The sequence below is a fragment of the Cricetulus griseus genome, chromosome 3 (assembly GCF_003668045.3).
Source record: "Cricetulus griseus strain 17A/GY chromosome 3, alternate assembly CriGri-PICRH-1.0, whole genome shotgun sequence".
In the NCBI taxonomy this organism is placed as follows: domain Eukaryota; kingdom Metazoa; phylum Chordata; class Mammalia; order Rodentia; family Cricetidae; genus Cricetulus; species Cricetulus griseus.
The window spans coordinates 139,073,324-139,085,390 of NC_048596.1; the positions used below are offsets into that span (position 1 = coordinate 139,073,324).

At 43.5% G+C, this 12,067-nt stretch overlaps 1 protein-coding gene across 1 annotated transcript in view; it reads right to left on the bottom strand.

Moving 5' to 3' along the window:
- Positions 1–12,067, bottom strand: part of Atp10a (ATPase phospholipid transporting 10A (putative)) — a 166,401-nt gene that overhangs the window by 47,408 nt on the left and 106,926 nt on the right. Inside the window, exon 4 of the mRNA XM_027404730.1 lies at positions 10,989–11,074. Coding sequence (XP_027260531.1) covers positions 10,989–11,074 — 86 coding nt within the window. The remainder of the gene's footprint in view (positions 1–10,988; positions 11,075–12,067) is intronic.

Below are 12,067 nucleotides of genomic sequence, written 5' to 3' on the forward strand. Positions count from 1 at the left end.
TTGGTAAGTGATATCTGTCCAGAAAATTGTCCATATCCTTAAAGTTTTCTAATTTTGTGGAGTACAGGTTTTTGAAGTATGACTTGATTATTCTCTGGATTTCCGTTGTTATATCCTCCTTTTCATTTCTGATTTTGTTAATTTGCAGTTTCACTCTCTGCCATTTGGTTAGTTTCTCTAAAGGTTTGTCTATCTTGTTGATTTTCTCGAAGAACCAACTCTTTGTTACATTGATTCTTTGCATTGTTTTCTTTGTTTTGCCTTTATTGATTTCTGCCCTCAGTTTGATTATTTCCTAGAGTCTACTCCTCTAGGGAGAATTTGCTTCCATTTGTTCTAGAGCTTTCACCTGTGATGTCAACTCTCTGGTGTGACTATTCTCCAGTTTCTTCATGTGAGCACTTGAGCTATGAACTTTCCTCTTAGTACTGCTTTCAAAGTGTCCCATAAGTTTGGATGTTGTGTCTTCATTTTCATTGAATTCTAGGAAGTCTTTAATTTCTTTCTATATTTCTTCCTTGACCCAGGAATGGTGCAATTGAGTGATGTTCAATTTCCATGAGTTGGTAAGCTTTCTGCAATTTGTGTTGTGTTTGAATTCTAACTTTAAGGCATGGTGGTCTGATAAGACACAGGGGGTTATTCCATTTTTTTTGTACCTGTTGAGGTTTGCTATGTTGCTGAGTATGCGGTCGATTTTTGAGAAGGTTCCATGTGATGCTGAAAAGAAGGTATACTCTTTTGTGCTTGGATGGAAAGTTCTATAGATGTCTGTTAATCCCAATTGGGTCATTAGTTCCTTTGTCTCTTTGTTAAGTTTCTGTCTGGTGGTCCTGTCCAGTGGTGAGAGTGGGGTGTTGAAGTCTCCCACTATAACTGTGTGAGGCCTTATTTGTGATTTGAGTTTTAATAATGCTTCTTTTATGAATGTTGGTGCCTATGTATTTGCGGCATAGATGTTTAGAATTGAGACTACTTCTTGATGGATTTTTCCTGTGATGAATATGAAATGGCCTTCTTCATCTCTTTTGATTGATTTTAGTTTGAAGTTTAATTTGTTAGATACTCGGATAGCTACCCCAGCTCGTTTCTTGGGTCCATTTGATTGGAATATCTTATCCCAACCCTTTACTCTAAGGTAATATCTGTCTTTGAATTCAAGGTGTGTTTCTTGTATGCAGCAGAAGGATGGATTCTGTCTTTGTATCCATTCTGTTAGCCTGTGTCTTTTTATAGGTGAGTTAAGACCATTAATATTGAGGGAAATTAAGGACAATTGAGTGCCTATTCTTGTTTGGTTTTGATTTTGTTGTTGGCAGTGGTATTGTATATGGATTTACCCTGCTTTTTCTTTTGGGTTTTGGTAAAGTGGGATTATCTATTGCCTATGCTTTTGTGAGTGTAGTCAATTTCCTTAGGTTGGACTTTTCCTTCCAGTACTTTCTGTGAGGCTGGATTAGTGGTTACATATTGTTTAAATCTGGTTTTGTTGTGGAATATCTTGTTTTCTCCATTTATAGTGATTGAAAACTTTGCTGGGTATAGTAGTCTGGGTTGGCATCTGTGTTCTCTTAGAGTTGGTAGAATATCTATCCAGGGCCTTCTGGCTTTCAGAGTTTCCATGGAGAAGTCCAGTGTAATTCTGATAGGTTTGTCTTTATATGTTACTTTGCCTTTTTCCTTTGCTGCTCTTAATATTCTTTCTTTATTCTGTATGTTTGGTGTTTTAATTATTATGTGACAAGGGGACTTTCTTTTGTGGTCCACTCTATTTGGTGTTCTGTAGGCTTCTTGTACTTTCATTGGCATGTCTTTCTTTAGGTTGGGAAAGTTCTCTTCTATGATTTTGTTGAATATATTTTCTGTACCTTTGAGTTGGGTTTCTTCACCTTCTTCTATACCTATTATCCTTAGGTTTGGTCTTTTCATGGTGCCCCATATTTCCTGGATATTTTGTGTTAAGGATTTGTTGGACTTAAGATTTTCTTTGCTTGATGAATTTATTTCCTCTAGTTTATCTTCAGCGTCTGAGATTCTGTCTTCCATCTCTTGTATTCTGTTGGTCATGTTTGCATCTGTGGTTCCTGATTGTTTACTCAGCTTTTCCACTTCCAGCATTCCCTCAGTTTGTGTTTTCTTTATTGTCTCTGTTTCCGTTTTCAGGTCCTGAACTGTTTCCTTCAGTTGTTTAATTGTATTTCTTTGGCTTTCCTTGATTTCTTGCATCTTTTGTTTTGTCTTTTCTTCCATTTCTCTGAAGGGTTTTCTGATTTCCTCTCCTAGGGCCTCTATCATCTTCATGAAGTTGTTTTTAAGGTTGCTCTCTTCTGCTTCATCTGTGTTGGGATGTTCAGGTCTTGCTGGTGTTGAGTCCCTAGACTCTGGTGTTGTCATATTGGTTTTCCTGTGGTTGGATGTGTTCTTATATTGTTGTCTTCCCATCTCTTCTTCCAGTGGGTGCAGGTGGTGTCTCTTCCTTTCCTGGTGTGTATGGGTCCAAGGTTCTCTTCAGGTGGGTGCAAGTGGCTCTGATACTCTGATGGGTCTCAAGGTGGGTGCTGGTGGGTCTGAGGCACTCAATCTCCAGGTGGGTGAGAGCAGGACTAGCACAGAGATGTCAGCAGAGTCTGGGTAGCTTGGTCCTCAAGGGCCTAGTCGAAGTGCCTGCAGACCCCAGAGCAAGAGTTCCCAGCAGCAATATGTCTTAAGTGTGTTTATTCTTACTTTTCCTTCTCCTAGTGCATACTTAATATTTGCTATCTTTGTACATAGTTTTGTATCGAGCCTAAATCTTTTTCTTTAGACTAAAAGGGGAATTGTAGTGTGATATCCACCCTGCCCACAACTGTAGTGCTACCATGCTCAAACAGGTGTGGTCACAGGTGAGGACTTGAGTTTAGGCAAGGGGTCTGGGCAGGTGGTGCTCTCTTTCATCTGGTCAGGTCACAGGGAGCAGCCTGTATGGATCTTTAAGAGAGGGAACCTGTGGCAGCAATCTATTTATTGTGTAAGTAACTTCTCCCTGAAATAAATTATATTTAATATTTAAACCTAGTCCCATGAATCCTTATCAGTGCCTCCACAGGAACAGGCAGCAGATGTGGGAGCACAGACATGCCCCTGTGAGAACAGGGCCCACAGTAGAGGTGAAAGGAAGACTAAAGAAGAGAATCACCAGTGGGCCCAGAACTCAGTAACTGGTGGGCTGCCCTGAACTTCTGAGGCTGGGTGCTCCCATCAACAGTAGAAGACACAGGCATATGACTTAGTTGCAAAGATGCTAAAGACAAAGAGAGCTCACCAAGCTGTCATCAGCACTTGCTTCTTGGTTATAGGCCCAACTATTTTGTCGCTAGAATCCATGTGTTGAAGTCTCAATCACCAGGACCTCAAGATATGATAGGGTCTTTAAGAAAATAATTAGGGGCTGGTGAGATGGCTGGGAGGTTAAGAGCACTGGCTGCTCTTCCAGAGGTCCTGAGTTCAACTCCCAGCAACCACATAATAGCTCACAACCATCTATAATGAGATCTGGTGCCCTCTTTTGGCCTGGAGACATATGTGCAGGCAGAACACTGTATACATAATAAATACATCTTTTAAAAAAGAAAGTAATTAGGTTAAATGAGGTCATTAGGACAGTCTCCAATCTGACTGGTGACCTTCTAAGAAGGGTACACACACACAGGGATGGCAATGGGAAGACACAGGAACAAGTTGGCCAGCCACAAGCCACACAGAGAAAGATTGAACAAAATCAACCCACCAAAGCTTGGCCTCAGCCTTCCAGGCTCCAGACTGAGCAGATAAACTGTCTTCAATTGCAACCTTCTGCAGTACTCTGTCCTTGGCAATCAAGCACATCCTTTAACATTTAATCTAGGCTACTGGGCTGTACTCATCTAGTTAAAGTCCCCAGACTTCATGACTTGCCTAAATAGGCGATTCTAAATGAAAACTCTGGAAGGAAAACTTTCTGGAGAACTGTCTGATAAGATCTAGTGATGCTGAGAAACAGCAATGCTCAGCAGCTCAATGTCTGACTCAGCTCTTCTCTCTCCGCCTCACTTGCTATGAGGAATGTTCATCGTTCATCTGAGTGTTGTCTGTGAGGAAAGGTGAGTGCTCATCTCACATGCATACTGACAAGGGCCAGGCATAGGGGTGGAAAGCCATCCAGTTGCACAGACACAGCAGGATAAGGCTGTGATGCTCATGTAATGCTCACCAAGCCCTGCGGTGCAAGGAGCAGCAGCTTGCACAGGCTTTATGTCAACTCCTTCCTCACGGTAGCTAATCTGGAGCACTCTGACACCAGGGCCCTCAATTTATTCTGGCCTGGGTAGCTCTATTCCAACCTGTCCACAGACAGATTGTGGTCTGTGATCTGGACTCCTTCCTGTCTTGCTTTGGTATCATCACCTCTGTGATGAGACCTCAGTATTATATTACAAAATATTATAAATTTTGTAACCCAAAACCTTTTTGTCACCCTGTCTAAAGCACTGCCCTGATTCAGGTTTTACAAATTTCTCTGCAGAAGCCTGTAGCTCAGCCTTGCTGGCCTTGTCATAAGGAAATGCATACACCTGTGAGTATGCATGAGCACTGTGCTCAGCAGGCTCTGGGCAGCCACACCACAGAAATGTCCTTTCCTCCCTGCACTGGTTTTGGCATAGAGGAGGTCTCTTTTTACAGTGTGGGCTCCTTTTTACATCCTCTCTGCTAAGCGTCCAGGCCCCAAGCCAGGATCCTCATGCCTTATTACATTGTGTACGCTGTTGTCCCTCTCAGTACTTGGTAAATGCTGACTGCTGCCCCAGATTTGGGTTGCTGCCCCAGATTTGGTTAGATTTGGGTTGGATCTATTGGGTAGGAATTGGGAAGGATGCCAGGAGTGGATGGAAGTAGCAGAGTCTGTGTCTCCTTGGTCAGAGAACACTGCTTGACTTTGTCCCTTGACCATACAGAATTCCATTTAGTGGCCACTCCTGCCCTTGAGTCCATGGGCCTTGTCATGGTGACAACACAACTGCTTTTGATGTAGTATCTATATCATGCCTTACAGGTTCCTAGGCCCCTGCCATCCTTGTGTGGATAACTATACTCTTACTTCCATAAATCATAACTGCCTTTGATTCAGTATCTATACCATGCCTTACAGGTTCCTACATCCCCTCCACTCCTGTGCAGATAAAATCACAACTGATTTTGTATCTCTACCATGCCTTACAGGTTTCTAGGCCCTCCATCCCTGTACTCTTACTTCCATAAATCTGAGAACTCCATCTGTTCCTATCAGCACACTGACTGGCACAGGCAAGAAGAATAGAATGATAGATAATTGATAGGTAATGCCTGGAATTGCTGAAGGGCAGACATCATTTTCTTTGATATAATACATTGTTCAGGTTTTTGTTCATCTAATTTAAATACATGTGAAAATTACCAAATTGCTTTGTGCCAGTGTTCCATTTTCTGGAGGGATGATTATGTCTATTAAGGTCAATGAAAGCACCCCAAACATTGATGAGTCTAGCTGTTATGATTACACTTCACCTTAAAATTTGCTTATTGCCACTGAAGCTCGTGGACATGTTTCACATAAATCTCACTCTCAACACTAGCTGGGGGAAGATAAGAAATTGAAACAGTTCAATTGTTAGTAATGATCCTGCTGCTCTGTCTCACGGGGGTGTGGTGGCTTGAATGAGAATGGCTCCTACAGGCCCAATTGGTGGGCTGTTTAGGGAGGCTTAGGAGATGTGACCTGGTCTCACTCTCTTTCTGCCTCCTGCCTGCTGATGAGGATGTGAGCTCTTAGCTACAGCTGCAGCGCCTTCCTGCCACCTCACTTCCCCACCATAATGGAAATGGACATTCTAAGACTGTAAGCAAGTCCCAATTAAGTGCCTTGGTCATGGTGTCTCTTACAGCAATAGAACAGTAACTAAGGTATGAGGTGTACTGGTCATCCACAAGGGTGAGGTGGCTACCCCAGTAAGCAGGGTGTATTTCCCAGGGCATTCAGCAGCCTCCCAGGAGCTGTGATGTTGCATCCAGCTCTATGACATGCAGGTAGGACAGCTCTGCAGAGGCTTACTTGACAGCAAGAATGGCAACAGAGAGCAGAGTAGCTAGCTACACCTGCAGGGGACAAATAAGCTTGAGGCAAAAAAAAATGCCCAAGACACAAACAAACAAAAACTCTGTATTATATGTTTTAAAAAGCAGCAAAACAGGACTATATAGCCCTTATAAAGGCATCCAACATCAAAGCATCCAAATATAGAAGCAAATAAAGGAAGATCTGGATGGAGAAGCAGAAAATTAGCTTTACAATGTGAAATGAATTTTGTATCAGACACCCATTTTTTTTGTCTTTTGTGGAAAAATGTAAATATTCAACGGGATTCTGGTCTCAAAGATCATCACATATGGGGATGAGGAGGTGGTTAGGTGGTTAAGCCTGCTTACCACTCTTCTAGAGAACCTGAGATTGTTCCCCAGAACACAAGTCAAGGCTGCTTAAAACTGCCTGTAATTCCAGCTCCAAGGGATCTGACACCTTTTGGGCTCTGTGGGTAGCTCCACATACACATACACTTACCACCCCCCCCCAAAAAAATCACATGCTATGAAGTTGACTGAACATTGCTGAGCAGAGGCTGCCTAGGACAGCTTTCTCTGTTCATATGGAAAGGCAAGGCTCAGCCCTACACTAGTGAGAGAACTTTGGAAATAGCTGAATATGCTGTTATTTTCAGGTTCTGAGGATCTCATTAGGGCTTAACTGTAGGGACTGATTTAAAAAACATGGTGCACTAAAGTGCACTTGAATTATGAAGCCCCTGCAAAGCATTTCATGTACCGCAATATCCACTCATTTAAAGTACAAAGCTCAGTCTTTATACATTCAGAGCTGTGAAATCACCAGCAACTAATTCAAAAATGCTTCCTCCACCCACAAAGAAACCCTTTACCATGGCCAGTCATTCCCCTGCCTTTACACTGCTTTCCCCAAGCCCTGATAACCTCTGATTCCTATTGTCTCTACAGATAGTCCTGTATTTCCTATCAACAGAATCACACACTGAGGCAAATGCCACCCTTTCTATACATGACTTCTAAATCACATGGTACTTTACAGATGTTCTTGTAAGGATTCAGGCATTATTCTGGCCTGCCCCTGTCACCTGGCATAATGCACTCAGGCAGAACTCTGGTCAACCCAGGGTTCCACAAGTAATAGACTGCATGCAAATAGAAAGGACCCCTTTAAAAGACAGACCTCTGCCCACTTAAGCTCTCTTTCGGGCTCTTCCCCACACCTCTTTCAGCTGTCTTCCCACTATTCCCCTGGGGCATACAGGACTTTTCCTGTCTCTGTCTTCTGTTCTCTCTCAGTGTCTCTACATCTCTACTTCTTTTCCCTTTCCTTCCCCCTCCCTCCTCTTTCTAATAAAACTTCTCACTTAAGTTCTGCCTGCCTGGCATGTTTGTGTCCTGTGACCCATCCTGTTCTTCCCTGTCCCCTCATCCCTCACTCCCTCCCCCAGCCTCGGTCACCCCTGGAATCCTGCCATGGAATCCTAAATGGTCCCTCCCCCACGCAAGGACCTCTTCGAGCTTTAGCCTAACAGTTCTTTCAAGTCAACCAGAGGCTGAAGGAGCAATCATGTTATCTACAGAATTAGACTAGTGCTCAGAAATGCAGGATAATGTTCCTACAACTACCAGCTCTGATAAGGGGTTGGGGGCTAAAACCCTGAGTTACATTTTCTGAGTAATAATGACTATAGATCCGAGTTTGGATTAGCTGGTCCATAAAAGAGCAGACTCTGCAGGCCTGCATAGCAGTAGGTTTGGAGGTAACCCATGGCTCCCTGGATAGTAGCTTCTGTCTCATAGATGCTGATGGGAGGTCACCCTGGGAAGATAACAGGATCACCTGAGTCCCGGACAAATGCACAGGTCCTGTAGCTGATGTACTTTCTGAGCTAGCCCCTGATGTAAGTATTAGGACCAGGCTATGCTCAGGCTTATCTTCTCTGAGGAAGGATCAGGTCTGCTCCTGCAGAAGGTACACCCTTCAACTGGGCCCCCTGGTGATATCTGCTAACCTGCATCCGTGCCCTACCATTTTACTATTCCCAAGAGCAGCTCCAGCCTAATTGGCTGAGGTAGAGCTTCTCACTCTGCAGTGTCTCATAGTTGCAAAAAAAAAAAAAAAAAAAAAAAAAAAACTAGGATGAAGCTGCCTACAGCCCACTTTGGTGAAGTATTATTATGATTTAATAAAGCTTGCCTAAGTGTTCAGAATGCAAAGCCATCCACAAACTGTAGAGGTCAGGCAGTGGTGGTACACACCTTTAATCCCAGGACTCAGGAGACAGAGGTAAATGGATCTCTGTGAGTCCAAAGACCACCTTGGGCTACACAAGAAAGAATCAGTCTAAAAATGTAACAGAGCTCATGCCTTTAATCCCAGCATGAGAGAGCTGAAGACAGGAGTGATATGGCTGGGCAGAGAAAGGTATATAAGGCGGGAGGAGACAGGAGGATTGCTCTCTGAGGCTTAGTGGAGAGCAGTGCAGTTTGCATTGCGCTCTAAGGATTCATGGAGACAGGATCACCCATTTCAGTCTGAGGTAGAGATAAGCACTAGTGGCTGGCTGCTTTGCTTTTCTGATCTTCAGCTTAAACCCCAATAGCTGCCCCTGGGTGTTTATTATTCGTGTTACAGCCTACCTCCAAAGAACCACCCAAAGTGAGCACTGGTGAAGGGGCCCATTTTACCCCATGAGAGTCCTTCTACCATGGAGACACATAGCTTGGGTTCCTCCCCAGAGTATGAACCATGTTGTACTTTCAACCTTCAAAACTGTTCTATAAACACCTTTGTAAGCACCCAGCCTCAGTTACTTCATTACAGTAAAGTAATGGCATTTGCCATCTCCTCAAACTCAGGAAAATGCAAACCCACCTTCCTGTCTTCTCTAGTTCTTTCTGATACACACAGTACAGACAGACGGTTCTAGCCACTTTCTGAACTAACCTCCCTCCTTAGGACTACCTCCTATCTCCTGGCCTGTCTCACCTGTTGCTCTGAGCTCCCTGTAGTAGTGATGGTAACAGCAGTTGCCAGAATGACAGTGGTCAATCTTTAGTGGGCACTTAACATTCTGGAAACCTTCCGTGCATTAAATGAGTTGTCTACAATGACCTGGGGGTGTCCTAAGATTATGCCCACTACACCGAGGACCCAAGATTATCTGGAAAGTATGATCTCCAAAACCCACAAATTGCACCCCTTTGAGGAAGCAAAAGGTAGTTAATTCCCTGCAGGTCCTCAGGGGAAGGAGGCTGATGAAGATTCAGTCCTCTTTAGCATGAACCTACCCCTACAGCAGGCAATGAATATATGAACAGCTGTCTGTCCATGTAAGTGTGGTGTCCTTCAGGACTCATCAGGAGTCCTGGTGAGCAGAGCCCAAGGACTAGGGCAAAAGCCTTTGGGGAAGGATCTACCTACCCTCCACTCATTTTCTATTGATTTGGCAGCATGAAATTACCCCCTTGGAAGAAAGCACATAGAACATGTTCTCTAGAGACTGCCTTCACCTCCTTTAGCAATTACGGGATGTCAAGACTCCTTAACCACCTGGCACCTGCTCTCAGCAGCGGACTTCGCCTGGGGATTCACCGAGGGCCTGGGATGTTGCTGCTCATGTGAACTCCTAGCAGCTGATTAAACAGGCCAGAAGAAGATGGGCCAGAAGTCAATAAAGACCAGAAAGCCCACAGCAGACTGGCTGTGTGGTAGTTGAGCATTAACATTTCCCTTTAGGAGCTTAGCCTTGTTGGTTTCTTAAGGGGGTGATGTAACTAACGGCTTCCAAATTCTGAACTTTCAGGCAAGTCCAGCAAGTAGCTGGCTCATCCCCAGGTCACAAATGTGCTTCACTTCTTACTGTAAAGCTTTTGCTACTATACCCCAATGCCCCTGTGTGCCTGGGTTGGGCACAGGCTGTAGTGCTGGTTACTACTAGCAAGTCAGAGACCTGCTCAGAATTCTTAGAGATAAGACCCACTTTCAGGAGTCCATTTATGAGAGGAGACTGCCCTGCACTGGACAGTGCCATCACATGGATGCTCAGGGAGCTAAGTCCATGAGTTCTGCTCTCACAGAAAGGGTCTAGTGGTATGCCATGGTAGCCCAAGCCTGGCGTCCTTAGCTCCTTATCACCTGCTTCATTCTCCATGAAAGCCTTTCTCACGGCTCCAGCATGCAGTTCAGCAGTTCCATACACATGCTGCCCTCATCCACTGCTTCCCCCACACTAGCAATACTGCTATTATTTGGAGATTTTCCAAACATAAAAGCAGACCAAATGGTATAGTGACCTCCTGTGCTCCATGTACCCATGACCCAGCTTCATCAAGTACCACAACAGGTGGCCACTCGTGGGCCATTTATCCACCTTTGGTCTTTCTGCTAAGGAACAACGAAGATGGTGGAGTTATTGCACACAGCAATCTCTTTTATCCTAATTGGAAGAAATAAATATGAAGGCAATAATTGTTACTGCTTGATAGTCGGTGTACTGTCTAGGACCAGCATACAGCAAGTATTCAATACAGTTCAATGACTGAAGGAACAGGAAGGAATACATTTCTATCCAGGCACTTCCTGCCTGGCCTCTGGCCTCTGACTTCTAGTGCTTTGAAGCCATGTGTAACTGCCATAAGCCTCTTGTCCCTTGTCATGTTCTCTCAAGAGGGAAAATCAGTCACTCCTTAGTAATACAGTGCTTTTGACAAGTTCCCACTGCTGACTGCATCTTAAAAACTAGTTCCAAGACCAACCAAAAGCAATGTATGTGGCAAAGAATATCCAAGAGCATGTTATGAATCTGTGTTTCTGTGTATACATATGGTTTAACAACAGAAAAATAGGCAAGCTCTCAAAGATGCATGATACTCACATGCAGCCACGAAACCTACTCAGGTCATTGTTTGGTTTCTCACACTCGATTACGCTGGTGAACGTCAAAGGATTGAATTCTGAGACCTGAAATAATAGCACACACACACACACACACATTAGAACTAGGGCACTTTAATACAGTTCCTCATGCTGTGGTAACCCCCCAACCATAAAATTATTTTTGTTGCTACCTCATAATTACAATTTTGCTACTGTTAAAGAATCTTAATGTAAACATCTATGTTTTCCAATGGTCTTAGGTGACCCCTGAGAAAGGGCCATTCGACCTCCAAGGGGATAATGACCAACAGGTTGAGAACTGTTGCTGCATTAGAGAAACTAGGCTCTGGCAATTCTTCTCTGAAGGCTCCTGCTCATCTGTCTTGCACTCATGGTAGAGGAACCATCATAGATTCTGGCTATGTGTCTCTGCAGAATACCATATACCCAGGGCTTAACGCAAGCTGTCTTATTTTTATATAATGAACAGTAACTAATTGTTTTAACTATGAACAGCAACCAGTGGGCTTACAGTGGTTAATGGAATGAAATGATTAGTTAGTTCTAATGCAAAATTGGGACTAAGATAATAGCAAAGGAGGCATTAGTCAAGGAAAAGGGATGAGTGGGGTTTCTTGACACATTTAAGTGCTTTTCTATGTCTCCATAGCAATTCAAAGAAGCAGTTGCTATCTGAAAATAGTTTATGCTAAAACTCCCATTTCCTTGATATTCTTTAAAGATCTGTCCTTGGCCTTTGCTGGAAAGAATTTAAATAGCTAAGTATGAGCCAATAGTTCAGCAACTTCATTATGATTCTGCTCAAAAAGAAATGACAGTTCACTCTAAAGGCAATGTGTAGATGGAGGTTTAGATGGATGTAATGATGCCTTGCTCCTCTAAAGAGGTCAGAAGGAGAGGAAGGGAAAAGACAATAAAGGAGAAAGATGGAGTAAACAAGCCTTAAAGAGCCCAGTGAAACCAAAGAATTTCTTTCTTTTTTTCTATTTTTTATTAGCCTTCTGGTCAGGTTCATTGGATTTTCTCTGTTGAATGTCACAAAACAATAAACGATTG